Source organism: Panthera onca, chromosome X, assembly GCF_046562875.1.
Source record: "Panthera onca isolate mPanOnc1 chromosome X, mPanOnc1 haplotype 2, whole genome shotgun sequence".
NCBI classification, from domain to species: domain Eukaryota; kingdom Metazoa; phylum Chordata; class Mammalia; order Carnivora; family Felidae; genus Panthera; species Panthera onca.
In genome coordinates this window covers 37,687,793-37,710,765 of record NC_138357.1, presented here as the reverse complement: position 1 = coordinate 37,710,765, position 22,973 = coordinate 37,687,793, and the positions used below count along the sequence as shown (strand labels likewise).

The 22,973-nt window shown below is 41.8% G+C and overlaps 1 protein-coding gene across 1 annotated transcript in view; it reads right to left on the bottom strand.

The window, feature by feature from the left end:
* Positions 1-9,316: 9,316 nt before the first annotated feature.
* The window catches only part of TRPC5 (transient receptor potential cation channel subfamily C member 5), a 271,580-nt gene continuing 257,923 nt past the window's right edge, over positions 9,317-22,973 (bottom strand). Inside the window, exons 9-12 of the mRNA XM_081793501.1 lie at positions 20,371-20,574; positions 20,075-20,116; positions 19,096-19,185; positions 9,317-17,067 (exon numbers count right to left, since the gene is read on the bottom strand). Of these exons, the coding sequence (XP_081649627.1) occupies positions 16,375-17,067; positions 19,096-19,185; positions 20,075-20,116; positions 20,371-20,574 (1,029 nt within the window). The 3' untranslated portion in view covers positions 9,317-16,374. The remainder of the gene's footprint in view (positions 17,068-19,095; positions 19,186-20,074; positions 20,117-20,370; positions 20,575-22,973) is intronic.

Sequence of the window (22,973 nt, the reverse complement as noted above, 5' to 3'; positions counted from 1 at the left end):
TTTAGTGTTTGAAATCTTTCATAATCGTTTTTTAAAAACTACCTTGACAACCTTGACAATATGGAGAGTAAATATTTATGAAGTTAGAATTGAGGTTTAAAAACATTTTGCCTTGATTGCTGAAAAACAATTTAAGAGTGGCTGTCACCTAAGGTCCCTACATTGGTACCTTGTCAGGATACCTGGGGGTTGGGAGAAGCCTGTAAGTACAGGCAACTGATTCTTCAAATTCTGTAATTCTCAAGAATATTCACTAGCTACCTGTAAAACTAGATTTTGTTAAGCCATGATACACATCTGTAGTTAAAACTAATTGAGCCGTTTCAGGTACTGCTTCATTATTTCCCTAATAATACAACACTTTTGAGTTCACTTCTTCTGGCTGCCAGAGGGGAGCACGGAAATCAGGAAATCCTTTGCTGTTGAACAGCTGTTTGTTTTTTGGGTTTATTTCCTGGTAAGAGGTACTTGCCAATGGCTGTATCTCTTGTGAAAGGGGGCTGGGGGAAGTGATTCAACAATAATGATATTAAAGTGAATCAGCTCTTGGGAGTATTCAGGGCAATGAATAAAAATGTTAAGGTCTATCTTAGCGAACATTACGGATTAATAGTATTGATTTATTGGTGTTCTCTGGGCGGTCAGTCCCTTCACCTACACAGCTAACATCTTTTCTTGCAGACCTTACAGCTTTTTCCAAACTATACAAGGCAGGTTTCTCAAATCATTTGTAGAATTATAGAAAAAAAAAAATTCTAGGGGCTCGTGGATGGCTCAGTCGGTTAAGTGTCTGACTATTGATTTCGGCTCAGGTCACGATCTCAGGGTTTGTGGAATTGAGCCCTGCATCAGGCTCTACGCTGACAGTGCAGAGCCTGCTTGAGAATTTTCTCTCTGCCCCTCCTCAACTCTTGCACGTGCTCTCTCAAAATAAATAAACATAAAAAATTCGAAGTATTAGAGTACTGTAGTTCTGTACTTAAAAAAAACTTTTATTTACTTACTGGTATATTAGATCTGAGTTTTTATCTTGATAGATTTCATTTATGCAAGATGAGGTTCTAGAGATCTGTACAACATTGTGGCTCTAGATAACAATTCTGTATTGTACACTTAAAATCTGTTAAGAGGGTAGCTCTCATGGTAAGTGTTCTTACCACAGTAAAATAGAAACTAAAGTTCTGCATGGATATACCTACAAAAACAATCCCCCAAAACCGAAAACTCCACCATTTTATACTCTGTTGTTTTGCCTGCTTCAGCTGTTGAATTTTGATTTTAATTTTCTTTCATTCCTCTCACTCTGCTAAAATAGCTTCAACCACCCAAGAAATTTACCCTGCTAGTTCTGAAACACGGTATATAGATTTGCCTTTAGTTAACCTAGTTCTTTACTCACTGCTTACATTTTATTTTCAACATTTTATTATGAAAAAAATTTAAAAAAATTTTTTAATGTTTATTTATTTTTGAGAGAGTGTGAGTGGTGGAGGAGCAGCGAGAGAGGGAGGGAGACACGGAATCTGAAGCAGGCTCCAGGCTCTGAGCCGTCAGCACAGAGCCCGACGTGGGGCTCGAACTCACAAACCACGAGATCATGACCTGAGCCAAAGTCAGACACTCAACCGACTGAGCCACCCAGGCGCCCCTAATTTTTTTTTTTAACATTTATTTACTTTTGAGAGAGAGGCCAACAGAGTGCGAGTAGGGAAGAGGGGCAGAGAGACAGGGAGACACAGAATCAGAAGCAGGCTCCAAGCTCTGAGCTGTCAGCACAGGGCCTGACACGGGGCTCGAACTCCTGAACCACAGTCGGATGCTTAACCAACTGAGCCACCCAGGCTCCCCTAATATGAAAAAAGTTTAAACATACAGGAAAACTGAAGTAATGGTGCAGTGAACATCTGTGTACCCACCACCTAGATTTTACAATTAACACTTTACTCGGCTTTTCACATATCCATCTATAAAGCCTTGGTGTTTGATGCAGTACAAAGAAAATTGCAGACTCAAGTACATTTCACTTCTAAACATTTCAGCATGCATATTGTTAGCTAGAATTTAGCATTTATTAAAGGTTCACTTTTTTTATTTTAAGGTAAAATTTACATGCGATGAAATACACAAATCTTGAAGTTTTTGATGCAATGAATTTTGACAAATCCTGCATCTGTGAATCTCCAGCCTTTGTCAAGATAACATTTCCATCGCCCCAGGAAACTCCCTCGTGCTCCTTCCCAGTCAATCTCTGTCACCCCAGCTGGGGTGTACCCTAGGCAACCACTGTTCCTTCTGATTCCCCCCCTTCACGGTTTAGTTTATTTTTCAAAGTGTTTATAAATGAATCAGAGTATCAGTTCAGACACTTAACTGACCGAACCACCCAGGCGCCCCTCTCATTGCGGTTTTAATTTGCATTTCCCAAGATCATGTTGAGTAGTTTTTCATGTGCTTATTTGCCAGTTGTATACATTCCTTATTGAAGTGTGTTCAAATTTGTTGTATTTTTATTATTGAGTTATAGGGGTTTATTCCGTATGCCAGTTGCAGATCTTTTTCAGCTATATTACTGCCTATTTAGGTGTCCTTACCTAACTAATGTGTATTATATGTTATACACCCAATCATAGTTTAAATAATTAGTCCAGGACTTGCAAGCGAGTTATTTGGCTGAAAGTTAAGCTGTTCTGGTATGCTAACCAGTTCTCTGGTAGCCTAAAAGTTAATGTTAGTTATTAAAATACAAACAAACTGGAGAGGTTGGAAGATGGCGGCGTAGGAGGGCGCTGGGCTCACCGCGCGTCCTGCTGATCACTTAGATTCCACCTACACTTGCCTAAATAACCCAGAAAACTGCCAGAGGATTAGCAGAACGGAGTCTCCGGAGCCAAGCGCAGACGAGAGGCCCACGGAAGAGGGTAGGAAGGGTGGCAAGGCGGTGCGCGCTCCACGGACTGGCGGGAGGGAGCCGGGGCGGAGGGGCGGCTCGCCGGCCAAGCGGAGCCCCCGAGTCTGGCTGGCAAAAGCGGAGGGGCCGGACAGAGTGTGTTCCGACAGCAAGCGCGACTTAGCGTCTGGGAGGTCATAAGTTAACAGCTCTGCTCAGAAAGCGGGAAGGCTGGAGCACAAAGGGAGGGAGAGTTGCTGAGCCCTGGAACAAAAGAGCTCAGTTTGGCGGGGAACAAAGGCGCTTGCTCGCTCCTCGAAAACACCCAACGCTGTGCTTCTGCAGAGCCACCCCTCCGGCAGCGGGTCTGACTCCCTCCCGCTGCCACAGGGCCCCTCCTGAAGTGGATCACCTAAGGAGAAGCGAGCTAAGCCTGCCCCTCCTGCCCCCGTGCACCTTGCCTACCCACCCCAGCTAATACGCCAGATCCCCAGCACCACAAGCCTGGCAGTGTGCAAGTAGCCCAGACGGGCCACGCCACCCCACAGTGAATCCCGCCCCTAGGAGAGGGGAAGAGAAGGCACACACCAGTCTGACTGTGGCCCCAGCGGTGGGCTGGGGGCAGACATCAGGTCGGACTGCGGCCCGCCCACCAACTCCAGTTATACACCACAGCACAGGGGAAGTGCCCTGCAGGTCCTCACCACGCCAGGGACTATCCAAAATGACCAAACGGAAGAATTCCCCTCAAAAGAATCTCCAGGAAACAACAACAGCTAATGAACTGATCAAAAAGGATTTAAATAATATAACAGAAAGTGAATTTAGAATAATAGTCATAAAATTAATCGCTGGGCTTGAAAACAGTATAGAGGACAGCAGAGAATCTCTTGCTACAGAGATCAAGGGACTAAGGTACAGTCACGAGGAGCTGAAAAACGCTTTAAACGAAATGCAAAACAAAATGGAAACGATGACAGCTCGGATTGAAGAGGCAGAGGAGAGAATAGTTGAACTAGAAGATAAAGTTATGGAAAAAGAGGAAGCTGAGAGAAAGAGATAAAAAAATCCAGGAGTATGAGGGGAAAATTAGAGAACTAAGTGATACACTAAAAAGAAATAATATACGCATAATTGGTATCCCAGAGGAGGAAGAGAGAGGGAAAGGTGCTGAAGGGGTACTTGAAGAAATAATAGCTGAGAACTTCCCTGAACTGGGGAAGGAAAAAGGCATTGAAATCCAAGAGGCACAGAGAACTCCCTTCAGACGTCACTTGAATCGATCTTCTGCACGACATATCATAGTGAAACTGGCAAAATACAAGGATAAAGAGAAAATTCTGAAAGCAGCAAGGGATAAACGTGCCCTCACATATAAAGGGAGACCGATAAGACTCGTGACTGATCTCTCTTTTGAAACTTGGCAGGCCAGAAAGGATTGGCACGAGATCTTCAGTGTGCTAAACAGAAAAAAATATGCAGCCGAGAATCCTTTATCCAGCAAGTCTGTCATTTAGAATAGAAGGAGAGAGAAAGGTCTTCCCAAACAAACAAAAACTGAAGGAATTTGTCACCATTAAACCAGCCCTACAAGAGATCCTAAGGGGGATCCTGTGAGACAAAGTACCAGAGACATCACTACAAGCATAAAACATACAGACATCACAATGACTCTAAACCCATATCTTTCTATAATAACACTGAATGTAAATGGATTAAATGCGCCAACCAAAAGACATAGGGTATCAGAATGGATAAAAAAACAAGACCCATCTATTTGCTGTCTACAAGAGACTCATTTGAGATCTGAGGACACCTTTAGATTGAGAGTGAGGGGATGGAGAACTATTTATCATGCTCCTGGAAGCCAAAAGAAAGCTGGAGTAGCCATACTTATATCAGACAAACTAGACTTTAAATTAAAGGCTGTAACAAGAGATGAAGAAGGGCATTATATAATAATTACAGGGTCTATCCATCAGGAAGAGCTAACAATTATAAATGTCTATGCGCCAAATACCGGAGCCCCCAGATATATAAAACAATTACTCATAAACATAAGCAACCTTATTGATAAGAATGTGGTCATTGCAGGGGACTTTAACACTCCACTTACAGAAATGGATAGATCATCTAGACACACGGTCAATAAAGAAACAAGGGCCCTGAATGATACATTGGATCAGATGGACTTGACAGATACATTTAGAACTCTGCATCCCAAAGCAACAGAATATACTTTCTTCTCGAGTGCACATGGAACATTCTCCAAGATAGATCATATACTGGGTCACAAAACAGCCCTTCATAAGTTTACAAGAATTGAAATTATACCATGCATACTTTCAGACCACAATGCTATGAAGCTTGAAATCAACCATAGGAAAAAGCCTGGAAAACCTCCAAAAGCATGGAGGTTAAAGAACACCCTACTAAAGAATGAGTGGGTCAACCAGGCAATTAGAGAAGAAATTTAAAAATATATGGAAACAAACGAAAATGAAAATACAACAATCCAAATGCTTTGGGATGCAGCGAAGGCAGTCCTGAGAGGAAAATACATCGCAATCCAGGCCTATCTCAAGAAACAAGAAAAATCCCAAATACAAAATCTAACAGCACACCTAAAGGAAATAGAAGCAGAACAGCAAAGACAGCCTAAACCCAGCAGAAGAAGAGAAATAATAAAGATCAGAGCAGAAATAAACAATATAGAATCTAAAAAAACTGTAGAGCAGATCAACGAAACCAAGAGTTGGTTTTTTGAAAAAATAAACAAAATTGACAAACCTCTAGCCAGGCTTCTCAAAAAGAAAAGGGAGATGACCCAAATAGATAAAATCATGGATGAAAATGGAATTATTACAACCAATCCCTCAGAGATACAAACAATTATCAGGGAATACTATGAAAAATTGTATGCCAACAAATTGGACAACCTGGAAGAAATGGACAAATTCCTAAATACCCACACTCTTCCAAAACTCAATCAGGAGGAAATAGAAAGCTTGAACAGACCCATAACCAGCGAAGAAATTGAATCAGTTATCAAAAATCTCCCAACAAATAAGAGTCCAGGACCAGATGGCTTCCCAGGGGAGTTCTACCAGACGTTTAAAGCAGAGATAATACCTATCCTTCTCAAGCTATTCCAAGAAATAGAAAGGGAAGGAAAACTTCCAGACTCATTCTATGAAGCCAGTATTACGTTGATTCCTAAACCAGAGAGAGACCCAGTAAAAAAAGAGAACTACAGGCCAATATCCCTGATGAATATGGATGCAAAAATTCTCAGTAAGATACTAGCAAATCGAATTCAACAGCATATAAAAAGAATTATTCACCATGATCAAGTGGGATTCATTCCTGGGATGCAGGGCTGGTTCAACATTCGCAAATCAATCAACGTGATACATCACATTAATAAAAAAAAAGAGAAGAACCATATGATCCTGTCAATAGATGCAGAAAAGGCCTTTGACAAAATCCAGCACCCTTTCTTAATAAAAACCCTTGAGAAAGTCGGGATAGAAGGAACATACTTACACATCATAAAAGCCATTTATGAAAAGCCCACAGCTAACATCATCCTCAATGGGGAAAAACTGAGAAACGGGAACCCTCTTGCACTGTTGGTGGGAATGCAAACTGGTGCAGCCACTCTGGAAAACAGTGTGGAGGTTCCTCAAAAAATTAAAAATAGACCTACCCTATGACCCAGCAGTAGCACTGCTAGGAATTTATCCCAGGGATACAGGAGTGCTGATGCATAGGACCACTTGTACTCCAATGTTTACAGCAGCACTCTCAACAATAGCCAAATTATGGAAAGAGCCTAAATGTCCATCAACTGATGAATGGATAAAGAAATTGTGGTTTATATACACAATGGAATACTACGTGGCAATGAGAAAGAATGAAATATGGCCCTTTGTAGCAACGTGGATGGAACTGGAGAGTGTGATGCTAAGTGAAATAAGTCATACAGAGAAAGACAGATACCATACGGTTTCACTCTTATGTGGATCCTGAGAAACTTAACAGAAACCCATGGGGGAGGGGAAGGAAAAAAAAAAAAGAGGTTAGAGTGGGAGAGAGCCAAAGCATAAGAGACTGTTAAAAACTGAGAACAAACTGAGGGTTGATGGGGGGGGGAGGGCGAAGGGAGGGGAGGGTGGGTGATGGGTATTGAGGAGGGCACCTTTTGGGATGAGCACTGGGTGTTGTATGGAAACCAATTTGACAATAAATTTCATATATTGAAAAAAAATAAAAAATAAAAAAATAAAATACAAACAAACTTCAGGGATCTGAATTAATTAGGGGAAAGCTAATTGCTGAAAGGTCTTACTACAAAAAAAAAAGCATCAACTGATACTTGAGGAAATATTACCCAAATGTACTCAGATTATACCAGTTTAATAATGACCAGCCTAACCCCGCTTTATGTCTCTTTCTACTGGCCCACGGATCCAAACTGTTCTGCACAACTTGTACTTTGGGTACTCAATAAAGAATAAAAAATTTTGAGGTTAATAAGGCCTGTAAGGTTTCTCAATGTGCGAGCTATAGTTTTATAACTATTGGTCTCTTCGTGTCATTATCTCAAAGTTCTTTATGAGTGCTTATTCAATTTTTAAATATTTAATAGCTTCTAATGGTAAGTATAACAGGACACTAATAATGTTTATTCTCAATCATCTACTTTTCAAAATATATTGGACTGCAGAGGTCTCCCTGAAGTGTCTGTTGGTTAAATTATAGTGTAAAATCCATTGTTCACAAATGTTTGTTAATAATAGGCGGCTATAAACAACTGGAAAACGGAGAAACAAAACACCTTAATTCTGAGCAGCCATTCATTTCAGGGGAAAAAGTCAATGCTTTATTTTTGTTTATACTGAAGCTAAAAATACACAAAACCATTTTGTACAGTATTTTTAACACATTTAAAGATGACACTAACTTTGCACTTCTTACAGAAAGTACTTAAATAAAAGTAAGGTTACTCAAGGAGGTTTTAGCTTTTAAAATTGTTGTCTGCAAAGCCAAAATGACATTTACACAAACACATTTGGAATTTTCCCTTTTCATGATTAAGCCCAAGAGATACAATTTTCATCTTGAGTTCGATGCAAACATTTTCTGTATGGCAATGTGTGATTGGGGCTGTCAACTAGGTTAAGAAAGTGAATTAAACACCACCTGTGTTCTTTACAATTCTTTGTCTTGCGTCAAATGTTAGTTCCAAACTACATTCATTGTTTTGAATAGGCAGAAGCTCTTCAGTCGCAGTTTCAACCTCGTTTTTGAGAAATCTGGAAACAATTCTGTGAAAGGTTTAAATATTGATACTTTCTTGAATACTACCACTGGTGTGCATTCCCATGTTATAAGAAACAAAAAGAAAATGTTTTCGCTTGAGAAGGATGTGTTTATTCATACTTAAATGTCCTTGAGAAAGTCTTTACCTTTACAGTTGACATAAGAAAACATTTGGGTTTACTTTTACTATGTTAAAGTAACAGTTTGAACAGTTAAAAATTTCATAGCTAATAATTTATCAAATCGGATTGCCTTTAGCATTAAGAAAGCCAGAGACTAATGTGTTCAACCCTTTGGGTTTAGAGATTTCCTGATGAACTCCCACGACATTTGTTCTAGTGTCGTTGGTTCCAATGCTCCTGTTAGACACTTTAGAGTTCTGCTTCTCCTGTTCAAGTATACTAAGTACATTTTTCGCTGTGCTTGTTGGACTACAGGCTCCATTGCTTTGGTTGTTGAAACTGATCACTTAATATATGTTGTAAAAGGAAGTCCTGCACGGTGTGACCATGAAGTGATAAAGCTTTACCTTAATATAACTAGACCCTACACAGGAAATACATGTGATTTTCAAATGACTCGAACATTCAGCTAGCTGCCGCCATCCTCCCTCTAGAGCCACCTCCTACTTCTGCTGCCAGAGTTCCTCCTAAGTTCAACGAACACCCACCCCCTCTATTTCTCCAAAGGCTGGGGCTTTTCTTTACTGCCCCTTCTTCCTGCTAACAGCCTAGTTGTCAGAACCTCTGATCATGAAGTACATTTCTAATGCATCAAATAAGGTTTTGGAAGCCAATGCTGGGTTTATTTATAACAAGCTGTTGGAACTCGGAATGTGTTTCACTATTAAACACAAATGTTTCAAGGGTTCAGTCATTATGGTTGTTCCCAAATCCGTGGAGGTTGTATACCTAAATGTGGTGTTCTTTAATGTTTCCTCCTCGGGAGGCTTTAGATGCACATATTTCAGTAAGACTGCCACTCGCTGTCCCAAGCATGTCTAAAACTAGATTTCAGACTGCTGAGAGGGACAAGGACTCTTTGGGGATGTTGGAATGTTTTTTAATGTTTATTTTGAGAGAGAGAGAGAGAGAGACAGAGAGAGAGAGAGAGAGAGAGAGAGAGAGAATCTCAAGCATGTTCCATGCTGTCAGCGCAGAGCCCAATGTGGGGCTCAACCCCATGAACTGTGAGATCATGGCCTGAGCCAAAATTACGAGTCAGACGCTTAACCGACTGAGCCACCCGGGTGCCCCAGAAAGTTTTGCATCTTAACGTTGGTGATGGTTCCAGGGATAGATACAACTGTGAAAACTCACTGAATTGCACACATTAAAGTAAGGATGCAGGCAAGTGTACACCAGTTATTACTCTATAATAAAGTTGGTAAGAAAAAAAATTAACTGGTTTCCAAAGAGTGTCAGGTCGCTTTACAAATCACACAAGAAACTGTCTCATTTTATACTTGTACCTAATGAAGTGCTTATTATGTATTAGCACTTGAACCAGAAAAATTAGAACTCCGCTGGATCACCCCAATTTTTGACCAAATATGGACCTAAAAATTACTTTTGACTGTTGCTTTCTAAAAATTTTGTCTTACAGGATCACAGTTTTCTACCATTGAGAATCTTTCTACCATTGAGAATATTACGGATTTTTAAAGGCTTCCCAAAAGCAGAAGTCCACAATGGTTTGAGTAACGGCAGCCTTCACACATGGGTGTGGCTTAAGATGATTAGTTTGAAGAACCGCATTCATTTGGGCACATACGTTCCAGCATGCGTGTGAAAATGATCAGTCTCCTTTAATAATCTCAGTTGATACGTTTATTCCACATTTTTGAGGCTAAAACATGATACCAGGTATAGAATCTAGCTTTCTTCTATACTCCCCTCCCCCAACTTGACCTCTTCTTTCTCTTTGATGTAGAGTTTGAACAAAGTCATTTTCTTCCTTAGATAAAATTTGGAGAGATCAAGGCCGGTAACTGATCAGAAGGGCATATTTATAAAAGTCAATCAGTGATAGTGCACGATTTAAAATGTAGCCTTTGAGTCTCACTCTGTTGAGCTTATCAACACAGTGATCACAAGGTGAGAAATTGCTGTGATCTGAAACTCAAACGGAATTTGACCCGAACTTTGCAAAAGGATTACAGTTTGTTCAGAGCTAGTTTTCATACACTGTGGCACTTCTGGATTTTTTTGAGTGAAAAAATGGTGATGTTAGTGTTTTATTTCAGGAACTACATTTTTTTTAATTATTGGGGAACCCCATCTCAGTTTGGTCATCTAAAGAGTTTGACAATTTGGTGGTTTAGCCCCCTATGTTCTAAAGTGTTTGTCCATACTCATTCTTTACAAGCTTTTGCATCTGTCTCTTACTACACCCTCACCATCCAAGTACCTCAAAGCCTCTTGTTTGTCTTGTCTTCCAAGGGTCAGTTTTAAGGGTTGTATAAGACCGGAGAACTGTCAAGAAGGTTTCTAAATTGGAAGGCAGTTGGTGGCAATGAGTATTTTGGGGAATGAGTGCTTTGCAGGAAAGGCATAAAGTGGCCAAGCCCAGCTCAACTGTGGTTGGCCACCCTAGGGTAAAATAAAAGGTACACTGCCGCCTACTCGTTCAAGTGCCACCAAGGGTATGACCTTGCTACGTGTGTGTGCGTGTGCTGAGGTGCAGCTCCTGGGAGGTTAGATTCCCTGAAACCTGCTCATAGATGACGTCAGAGGGCAAAATATACTGCAAATTGGTGAAAATGACCTTTACGCTGAAGGCCATTCTTAGCTACTTCTTCATTTGGTCTTTTTGGTTCTATCGAGTCATTTGGAGAGTTCTGAAAAGGCCTTTTCTTTTTGAGGGTCCAGAATGAGGGTAGTGTGTGTTACACTTATGGACTGAGGAAAGTTGATTGATTACAGCGGTCAAGGGCGGTGGGCTCTTCCCGTTCCTACAAAACTTGTCTTTTATTTGTGTAGTAACCGGAAGTTTCTACAAAGCTTTCCTAGCTTTTCACACCAGAGGAGAAAGCCAGCTTCTGGCATAAGGGCATTCCACTTAATTTTATATTAAAACATTATAATCCTTAATATGTACATGAGTCTCAAGTACCACAAACATTGATGGTAGATCTTTAAAAAATGAATGACTACAACTCAGACCAAATAAACTAACAAGTATCAGGTACAAGTCCACTCAAGAGTAGGGATAAAACAAATACTGAGCTTAAACATGCCAGAGCACCCTAGCCTGCAGCCCGTATCATTCCAAGCAACTAATTCCTTTGTTTCATTTTCTAAGAGTAAAGCTCTCAAAACCACCTACCAGTATCTTCTTCTCTGGACCACCATGTAGCCTACAGATGGAAATCCTAAAACCACATACTAGCATATGAATAGTAATAGCTCAAGTATGCAATAAATCCAAAGTATGCAGGTTTAATTCACTAAAAATGTGTATTTTTATTTTTACAGGTATGTTCTTTTCTAACCTAAATGCTTTATTTTTCTTCAAACCAGAAACCTGAAATTCTGAGGGCTTTCAGTATTAACAATTGTGCTACAGGAGATACTGTCGTGGCAACTTATTTGAGAAATTCCTCACCATATCTCAGGAAGTTTCTTTCCATTGAAGTTACTTCTCCTCCTTCCTTAAAAATGATCAAATAATTACCCAAAAAGAGGAAGGGCCAAGGACAGAACAAACAAATGCTGTTAAGTTTCATTGTGTGCATGCGCGTGTGTGTATGCGTGTGCGTGTGTATAACACAAATAAGGTTCTCACTGTTACAAACCTCTGCCTAAAAGCAATGCAAGCCAAAACCCACTTCTGTTGGATAAAATGTGATTTGGAGATACAGTAGAAATAGCACTTCTCTGTAGTAAAGTGTGCTCGCATTGAACTGTGGTACTCTGTTCCAGTGGTTAGTTGTACACCAGCAAAGTGGATATATGGAACAATCAGAGAGTCAGCCAGAGAAACATTCTAAAATGCCCATAGATTTGAGGCAAAGCCACAGGAGTTAGAGGGAGCTGACAAGTAGATGTGAAGAAACTGTTTAAAGGATCTGAACGATCCCATCAATTTCCATTGGCTATGTCCATACAAACAATCTGTTTGTTAGCAGTTTTGAAAACTTGATTACCAAAATAATATAGTCAGTTTTTCTTATGTACTTTTAAACAGGGAAGAATGTCTGCCTAATAACTTCAGGTACTTTTTACCTGATGATTTAATAAAGCAAGGTCTGGGCCACCTAAACTGTTCAGTCAAAATACCACTTGAGTCTCACTCACAAGGCAATAGGAATATCAAATGGCCACTGCTATTTTCTGGCTAAGGTGTCAACTCATGTCTTTCACTGAAATTCAATGAAATTTACAGGAGAGGTTTGCACTGCCCTAAGAACTGTGAAGTTCTTACTGAAAAAGTATTTGATTACTATTGAAGTCATTCGCAAAAGGTAGAGGCCCTAGGTTTTTTTCTTTAAGTTCTTTAATCAAATTGCAGACAGATGTTTAGATGTTTTGGACTTAGCTTAAATAGCCTAAATTAGGCCAGAGAAGAGTGAAAATTGAATTTGAAGTCTTTCCTCTGTCTTTGTACTCCCCTGGACTTAAAGCTAAAATCTTTCTTCTGAATTTGTACTCCCCTGGACTTAAAGTTAGACGTGGTAGAGATACTTCAACAATGGTCATTTTCATTGCAAGATTTTTACCCTTGCTAACGATCAGGGACACTCTGATGTAATTATGATGGGAATCAACCAAATAAGTACAGGCGTCTAGAAGTGAGAAGAAGGCCAACTATAATGGAGATGAACCGTGGTATTAGGTATTTAGATAAGTAGTAAATGACTCTTATACCATGTATTATTATATTTGACCTTGGGGCACATTTTTAGCTTTACATTTAAAATATGTCAGCCTCGGGGCGCCGAGGTGGCTCAGTGGGTTAAGTGCCCAACTCTTTTTTTTTTTTTGGCTCACATCGTGACCTCACAGTTCATGGGATCGAGCCCTGCATCAGGCTCTGTGCTGGTGATGTGGAGCCTGCTTGAGATTCTCTCTCCTCGTCTCTCTCTGCCCCCCCCCACTCTCTCTGTCTCTCTCTCTCAAAATAAATAAATAAACTTTAAAAAATATGTCACTCTGAAGTTTGTAGGCAAATGGACAAAAACATACATATAGCAGCTATTCCATTTTCACATCTCGTATGTATAATATATAATATATATGCTTAATAACAAATGTCTTGTTTCTGTGATTTAGAAGGTTTGGGTTTATTGACTGTCTCTGTGACCTTGAACAAGTCATTATTCTTCTCCGGACCTTTTTTTTTTCTATTTGTAAAACAAGAGGTTGCGATAGAGTAGGTTCTCTTTGAGGTTCTTTCTTAGCTCTAATTTTCTTTGTTTATAAATTGACTCTCACATCAGCTTAGACCTTCTCTAGGGTCAGATGACATATTTAAGCACTGTATTTGAAATGCCTTTGTTGATAGTAGCCGGTCCAGAGCATCTACAGAGGTCCAGAGGTGAACACAGACCTCTTTTCCTTCTTTTCTGTGTTAAGAGTTCCTATTTTTCTGAGTTGGAGTTAATAAAAATGTTGATGTCACCAGGATGAATGTTACGGCAATTGCCCTTCAGCTTTAATAGCTGTCCTCAATCCCCATCATAACCAGGGCTCAAGGTAGCTAGTGAAGTTGTAAGCCAAGTCATAAAGACGATAACCCTAAGGAGATCTGGAAAGAAATGTACTGCCCATGAAATATGACACTGGTTTCTCTTAGTAGTACAGATTGGCTGCTATAATTTATACATATTCTCTCTTTAGAACCTAACCGAGAGAAGACTGTTTTGGAGCATGGCTGTATGGCTACCCTCGTTTTCTGACAAATCAATAGAGTAACTGCCAGAACAATTATACCTAGGTTATCCTAAGTACATGCATTTGTGAGAAAGAGATACCTTTTTCTTTTGATGAAGTAGGGCCATGTATTGGGATTGGGTGCTGTTAATATGAATTAGGGATGCAGCCCAGGTTCTATTTATTATTGAAAGTGAATCTGACAATTGCAAAAGTCGAATCTGTAAATTTAGGAACTTTCCTTCTGGAAAATAGCCTGTTATTGACGTTAAGGCCATTTATGATAGTCCCACTTGATGAAGCAGGAGAGAAGTTGAATTTGAGTAAACAATCACTTGAGATATGATCAGAGAATTACTTGGGGACAGTCTGTTGCCATATGGGTCTTGATGCATCTCGTTCTCTTCATGGTTTTTCCTTGGATCTGAGCTTTATTCTTCAACACTTCCTCCTGTTCTCCCCCTCCTCACTTCTTGTTCATGTGAACCTCATGTTCATGTGAAATATTTTGACCATCAGTCACCAAAGCTAGGGCTGGAAATGGGAATCTGTTCAAATAACAGAAACTACACTGTCACAATCTCTCTTGGAGGCATATAGGCATTATTTGAAAATGCTTCATTATACTTACTTTTACCAGAAAGTACACACATGGTTTTAGATGGATTTCTGTTACTGTTGCAATTTACAGGAACAGAACATCCTAACCTTCTGAGTTTTCTGAGCTACGCACTGTTAATTTACTCTCTAGTACCCAGACCTAGGGCTGTTTGGATCATATGTTAGAGTGTAAGTTGGGGATAACTTTGTGCTAATGTTGGTTAAAAAAAAAATACACCCCCCCCAAACCCACCGTTGGTCAGCAGATTATCTCTCAGGGGTTATTGGATCAACATGATAACCATATGTATTATGGACTTCATTTTTTAACCTTCATTTTTAACCTTTGGAATCTGATGAGGTACTCTCAAGCTGTGGCAAATAATTTGTATGTATAAATGCTGCTTTCTTTGAAGACAGTAGAATTCGGATCACGTTTATAGTTCCATGAATTCACTAAGGTCACGTTATATGTCTAACATAAGTTTACACATGCAATTTCACTGTCCCCCATGAATATTCAAACTGCAACCTGAATCAGGTTATCTAGACCCAATTGAATTGTGAATTGTTTTTTCACGAAGATGCTCTTTTCAGATTTCAACGCCTTAACAAGAGGTTATCTTTCTGATTAAAAAACATTTTCAAACCCAGACTTTTACCTTAGAAATGCTTTCGATAGCAATGATTAAAACTATCCACAGTAGATAGGACCCTATGAATGTACCAGCTAATTATTTTTCTTGCCAACCTCTGAGATGTAGTGACTACTGGTTAGACTGCAGAAGTTTTTTAAAAACAGGACACATCCTAAATACTAATCTCAATACTGTCGCATTTTAAAATGCCGTAAGGAACGGAAACACACAAACACAAGAAAGGAATTCACTAACTTATTAGATATGACACATACTACGTGGTAAATATTAGGGCAACTAGCACATCTTTAAGAAACCAAAGAAGCCAACCGCCCCCACGATCAGGAGAAGTTGTCGTGTTTAAGTGTGTGTGCAGCCGAAGCGAGCACAGAAGTTGTCGTGTTTAAAAACAAAAACAACAAGAAGGCCAGTTATACCTAGAAACCACAAGCTGACAATTCTTTGGAGTCTGTTCAGTCTCCCTTTGATGCTGTTCATTGGACCAGAATGGGCAGCGTGGAGCACTGAAGGGCGACGGAGACAGGCAGGTTGCTTTGCCTTATTTGATAGCTGGTGGGGACTGCTGAGCACCTCCCTCAGTCTCGTGGGGAAATGCGGTGAGACCCTGAGGAAGGTCAGGAATCTGAGCGGCAGCAACAGTAGCAAAGTGGCACCTGGAGCTTCAAGGAAGCAAGGGTAAGAAAAGCAAAGCCAAGGGGTTAAGCACCCACTGCACCTCTGCTGACCAGGGGCAAACACCCCTTCAGTTGGTTGTGAAATGGACTTAGTGTTAATGGGTATAAAAAGGCAAATAATAGCAGTAACGAGAATCATAATCACAAGAACGGAACATGGAAAATGTGGCTATAAAAGACAGTGAAAATAATAGGAGTTTCACTCCCCTTTCTGGGGGGGCGGTGGGGGAGGGGTGGGGGAGGGGTGGGGCTGGGGTGGCTCAGGGCAATGAGGGAGTCGTACGCCGTGTCACCTTTGAGGGCAAGGAAATTACAAAGTTTCTCTTGAGTTCCAGAACAGGTGGTAGGGGTCTGACTTAGAGCCGAGTTGTAACTTGTTCTTCCTGTCCGTCACCCCATTTGTGCATGAGCAGGTCGCAAGCCTCTCCCCAAGTTTCAAAGACGTCCTCTGAGGAGTCTAAAAGTTTAGAATTCGAGGAACAGATGCTGGATGCACAGTGGAGAGAGCTGGAACAGGCTAGAGGGCATTCACGGCTCTGAGCAGCGCCCCGGGCTTCCCCTAATTCTACCTCACTGAGGTTAATTTCACTTTGAGAGCAGGCCTCTGCTTTCCCGGTCTCCATCTGAGAATATCTGATGTCCTGCCACATATAGTGCTGCTGAGCGATGCCATCCGAAATGGTGTACATTGGCTCTGAACTGGGTTCAGACATATGACCGTTAAACTTGGAGAATAGGAGACCGAGTTTCTTGAGAGAAGGACCCATGAAGGAGCGTTTGCTTGATGACTCGGCTTTTGACTTCCCTTGGGCACCGCCGGCTCTTGGCATGGTTCTGATGAGAGGTGGCCCGTGGCAGGCCTTTTTCTTGCAGCCTAAATTGAAAGAGACACTCTTGGATTTGGCCCGAGCCCCACCACTGCCATCATTGGTATCATCCCTCTGGGACAGTTCGGTGCTGCTTGCGGAAAAGCTTCTCCTTGAGTGTTTCCTATTTCCTAAGAGGTCGAGTACTTCATATCGAAAGCTGGAGATGTCCTGCTTTAATTCCTGGGGCAAGAGAGAAGATACGTTATGTTAAGAAGCGTGGCCTTTTGTTCAAGATAGGCTCACTGGGTGTCCTTCGGAACGTTCCAGGCTTTGCCTAGTGGCAAATCACAAAGTACATAAACTACCGGCAAAATCTCACATTATTCCAGTACAAGAAAAATATATTAATAATTCTGCGGGCAGGGGTGGCCATTGGCAACATCGTGCAATTAGTAACGCTGATTTCAGATGGTCCTTATCAAGAGGACAGCAGCAGACCTGTCCCTATTACAACGTTAACTAGTGATTAAGGTATTCGATTAGGGCACTAGCTCTCATAGGCGTATCTGCATATAGAAAGACTGCGGCAGAGGAAAAAGCTTTTAGGACCCCACGGAATAAAACTAGGGAAGTGGAACATGTCAGGTTAGAGACTGCTGTTTGAGGACAAGGGTCCCTGTCTACACAGGTCCCCAGGAAATTCTTCTATCTCTGACTGCCTGGATGCTAGATTGCTCCTTTAGTGTTTGCTTATTTTTGAGAGAGCGCACGCAAGCGCAGGAGGGGCAGCGAGGACGGGGGGATAGAGGGTCCCAAGCGGGCCCCGGGCTCCGTGCTGACAATGAGCAGCCTGATGCGGGTCTCGAACCAAGAACCATGAGATCATGACCTGAGCCGAAATCGGACGCTTAACCGACTGAGCCACGCAGGCGCCCCTAGAGTTTTCCTTTAAAGACCACCTTCTCAAAGCTTAAGTGGGAACATTTCGCTCTCCTGCTGTCCACCTGCATAGACATACCGTCTCTTGCCTCTGGGCCTTTGCCTGTGCTGGTCTGTCTGCCTACGACACTCTCCTCCGCAACTCTCCTTTATCTGGCTCCTCAGCTTAAACACGGCTTCTTCTGAAAAGCTGCTCTGACATCCCAAATCCCACTTGAGTGTCTCTCCTCTCTGTCTCCACAGCGCCCTGTGTCGATCCTGTCAAAAGATCCAGTCATTTGTCACCTTTGATCATTAGTGCGTGCCACACCACAAGAGTGGGGGCTGGTTAGGTCTTGCTCATCACTGTACCCCAGCACCCAGGGGAGTGCTTGGCACGTAGCAGGCCCTCACGAGATGACTTCCATCTGTGGGTTAGGATAACGGCCTTTTTATGTTCCTTAGAAAATATACCTGTGTTCTAAGGTAGGGCTCTTCAGTCACTTGCCATGTTGAGAGTCTGGGTCGTGGGGGGCTGTCCTGGGCGTTGTAGGATGTTTAGTAGCAATCTCGGTCTCCACTCACTAGATGCCACTGGCACACAACGTCTGGTGTGACCACCAAAATTGCCTCCAGACATCGCCAAATGTGCCCTAAAGAACAAAATTGCCTCTGACTGAGAACCACTGCTTTGGGCTCATGCCAGTATTAGGAGAGTTTTAATGTGTAATGATAGGGTTTGTTAAATCTTAGATGGAAGGGGTGCCTGGGTGGCTCAGTTGGTTAAGCGTCCGACTTCGGCTCAGGTCATGATCTCGCAGTTCGCGGGTTCGAGTCCTGTGTCGGGCTCTGTGCTGACAGCTCGGAGCCTGGAGCCGGCTTCAGAGTCTGTCTTTCTCTGCTCCTCCACTGCTTGCGCTCTCTCTCTCTCTCTCTCTCTCTAAGATAAATAAGCATTAGAAAAATGAAAAGAAAGATTTAATAATGGATTGGTTGGTCTTCATCTTGTATCTTTAAAGAAGGCCTTTATATTTCCTTTTGCTATCTTGCCCCTCACGATACGTCCTTGCCATATCATTCAATTTCAATTCCCACACCGTGAGACACCCAGAATATTAAAAGAATAAGGCAAATGTCTTTCGTTCATAAAGCTGATTGTGGCAAGAGACATTGGCGAAATCTCTCCACTTTCTGGGGGACAGACCACTCGGAGAGAAAGGAAATATTCTAGCTGGTGTTGGTGGGTTATAGGAGGTTGAAATTATCACCAGAAACCTCAAACTTGGTGAAGATCAAAAGATGCTTAAGAAATGTGAAATGAGAAATTCAACCACTTTGTGATTAAATCACCTTAAAATTTTCTTCTGTCAGTCCCTCGTTCGTTTTGGAATTTCTTATCATAGCGGCCACGTATCTTTTGACTAAATTCCTGATAACTTCCTGGAAATTAACAACAACAACAACAACAAAAAAAAACACACATAAAGAAGCATTCAGTTTTCTTCTCAGGCTCTCAGTAAAATAAGAAACACATCCAAGAAATAAAATATGCTTAGACTGTCTTTGCAATAGCACATTTTCCCAGGATCCAGTCATTTTCTGCAAGTGTCCAAATTTGGTGGCAGAGTGGGCTCATAAGAGCAGCTTTACCCGAAGGGAAAAATTTCTGCCCACACACAAAGCAAACACAGATTCCCATCTATACAATGATGAGAATGGAATAATCCTTGATGGGACATGGTCAATACCCTTCCTCCTTCAAGCTGGATGAAACTTTAACCCTCCCAGTAAGATGAGAGTTCTTCCTTTTAGAAAATTGAGAAAGTCATTCTTCGGTGTCACAAAGTCTACTGATCTCAATGTCCACTAATTACATAATCCAGATATTCATTTAGTTATTTAGTAGGCTCCACGCCCAACGTGGGGCTCGAACTCACCACCCTGAGATTAAGAGTCATGTGCTCTACAGACTGAGCCGGCCAGCCGCCCCAGTCCAGATATTTTTCTTAAATATCACCTGTCCTTCACAGGGATGGTCTCTTTTCACTTAGCCTCCTGGGGATGTGCTCCGCTTTGTATTACTAGTGGTGATGAGACGTGGCAGGCATTGTGCCAGGCAGGCCACACGTACACACAGGCACGCGTGCACATGCACACTTCATCGTACATACATGCTCACCACTCAATTCTCGCGACAATACTGTGACTTATATGTCCCCCCCCCCATTTCACAGATGTGGAAACTGAGGCTCGCTGAGGTTAAATGCCTTGTCCAAGGTCACACAACTGACCAAGAACTATTGTGCTTAGTCCCTGGGACGAGCTTTACCTGGTAATGTTGATTCTGTATCAGGCTGTCAGCATGGCGTTCCTGTAATTGAAAATGGACAGAGAGCTTAGATCAGTGGTCTCCCAGCAACCCATCCACTCGAATATATTTCTAAATATTAGGGCTGGAGAATAACGGAGGAGCTCCTGCTTGACAAGCCCCCAAGCATCGGGGGGTTGAAGTGATTTTTTGATGTTTAATATACGGACTGTCACCAAGGGTGTTGGGGGTGGGGGGAGATAGAAAACAGTTCTGTTTAAAAAAAAAAAACAAAACATAATTTTTAAAAGCCTTACTGTGAAGCTTCTCAAGTTGTGCCTCCTCCGTCTCCCATCAGGGTCTCTTTTGGGGCAGAAGGTGTTGTTGAACCAGTTACCAAGGTAGAGAAATGACTTGGGACTGGGGATGATATTGAAAGGAGGTGGCAAGGTGCCGCCTTCATCAAAGTAACTCATCCAGAGCTTTGTCCTTGCAAATTTCCACTCAATATCGGCATGATCCTATGAAAGAGAGAATTCAAGAGTTTGGGATGGGGTACTGCAGAATGCACACATGACTCATTCTAAAAGTTCTACTTGCTTCGATAGAGGGCAATCTGTCAGTAGGTATAAAAACTCAAATTACACATACCCTAGGACCTGGTAATCCTACTTTTAGAGATTTAACTTATCATTATACTTGCAAAAAGATGTATGCGCCAGGTCGTTCCCTGTAGCGCTGTAGCTTATCTTAGCAAACTAACTGGCAACAGCCTAAATATCCAACAGCGGGAGGGCGCCTGTGGCTCAGTTGGTTGAGCGACCGACTCTTGGTTTCAGCTCAGGTCATGATCTCACAGTTCGTGAGTTTGTGCCCTGCACTGGGCTCCATGCTGACAGTGCAGAGCCTGCTTGGGATTTTTTCTCTCCTTATCTGCCCCTGCCCTGCTCATTCTCTCTCTCTCTGTCTCTCTGTCTCTCTCTCTCCCTCCCTTCCTCCCTCCCTCTCTCTCTGTCTCAAAATAAATAAACTTTAGGAGCACCTGGGTGGCTAAGTCTTGAGCATCCAACTCTTGATTTCAGCTCAGGTCATGATCTCACAGTTCGGTTCGTGGGATCAAGCCCTGCATCAGGCTCTGTGCTGACACCATGGAGCCTGCTTGGGATTCTTTCTCTCCCTCTCTCTCTGCCCTTCCCCTGCTCTCACTCTCTCTCTCTCTTAAAAAAAATAAACTTAAAAAAAACCCCAAAATACCAGATAGATGCAATCATACGGTAGATAATCTTTTGAGACTGGCTTTGAGCTTCATCTGTGTTCCATTTTAGTGCTGAGTGGTTTTCCATTATATGGATGTACCACGGTTTCTTCATTTGCTTCTTGAAGAACATTTGGTTGTTTTCAGTGTTAGCAATTATGAATAAAGCTGCTTGGAACATTCACGCACAGGTTATTGCTGAACATAAGTTTAACCTCTCTTGCTTGACAAGCTAGGGTGGTATTGCCGAGTCACGTGGTAAGTGTGCATTTAACTTTATTTTCTTTTAGGTTTTTAAATGTTTTTATTTATTTTTGAGACAGAGAGAGACAGCGTATGAGCAGGGGAGGGGCAGAGAGAGAGGGAGACACAGAATCCGAAGCAGGCTCCAGGCTCTGAGCTGTCAGCACAGAGCCTGACGTGGGGCTCAAAATCATGAACCGTGAGATCATGACTTGAGCCAAAGTCGGACGCTCAACCGACTGAGCCACCCAGGCGCCCCAAGTGTGCATTTAACTTTATAATCAACTGCCAAACTGTCTTCCTGAGTGGCTGTGCCACTTTTCACTCCCACCACTTGCTCCGTGACTTCCTTAGCACTTGTCAGGTGTTTATTCTCTTTATCAAGTTTCTGTTTTAACTCCAGCTCGTGAACATACAGTGTTATATTAGTTTCAGGTGTACAATATAGTGATTCAACACTTCCAAATGTCACCCTGTGCTCATCCTGACAAACCACGTGTCAGGTTTTGAAAGTTGCTCCATTCTAACAGATAAGTAGTTGGATCCCATTATGGTTTTAAGACTCACTTCCCAAATAGCGAATGATGTCAAGCATCTTTTCATATGCTTATTTGATATTTATATACCGTCTGTGGTGAAGCGTCTGTGCAGACCCTTTGTCCATTTGTATTGCATTTTTTTCTTACAGGTGAATTTTGATAGTTTTTTTTATACATAGGCATCCCTTGGAGATGTTGTGGTTTTGGTCCCAGACCATCACAATAAAGCTAATACTGCACTGAAGTGAGTCAAATGAATTTTTTGGATTGGTAGTGCATATAAAAGTTATGTTTACACTATACTGTCACCTTAAAAAATTTTTTTTAGTATTTATTTATTTTTGAGAGAGAGACAAAGCATGGGCGGGGGAGAGGCAGAGAGAGAGGGAGACACAGAATCCGAAGCAGGTTCCAGGCTCTAAGCTGTCAGCACAGAGCCCAGTGCGGGGGGTGAACCCACAAACCACGAGATCATGACCTGAGCTGAAGTTGTATGCTTAATCGACTGAGCCACCCAGGCACCCCTATACTGTCATCTTTTAAGTGTGCAATAGTATTATGTTCAAAAAACAATGTACATAATTTAGTTAGAAAGTACTTTATTGCTAAAAAATGGTAACCATCGGGGTACCTGGGTGACTCAGTCAGCTGAGCCTCCGACTCTTGGTTTCGGCTGAGGTCTGATCTCGCAGTTCTGATCTTCACCCTGTTATCATGGAGACTGCTTGGGATTCTCTCTCTCTCCCTCTCTCTCTCTCTCTCTCTCTCTGCCCCTCCCCCGCTTATGTGTGTTCTCTCTCTCTCTCAAAAAAATGAGATCACTGATCACAGATCACCATAACAAATATAATAACAATGACTATGTTTGAAATATTGCAAGAAT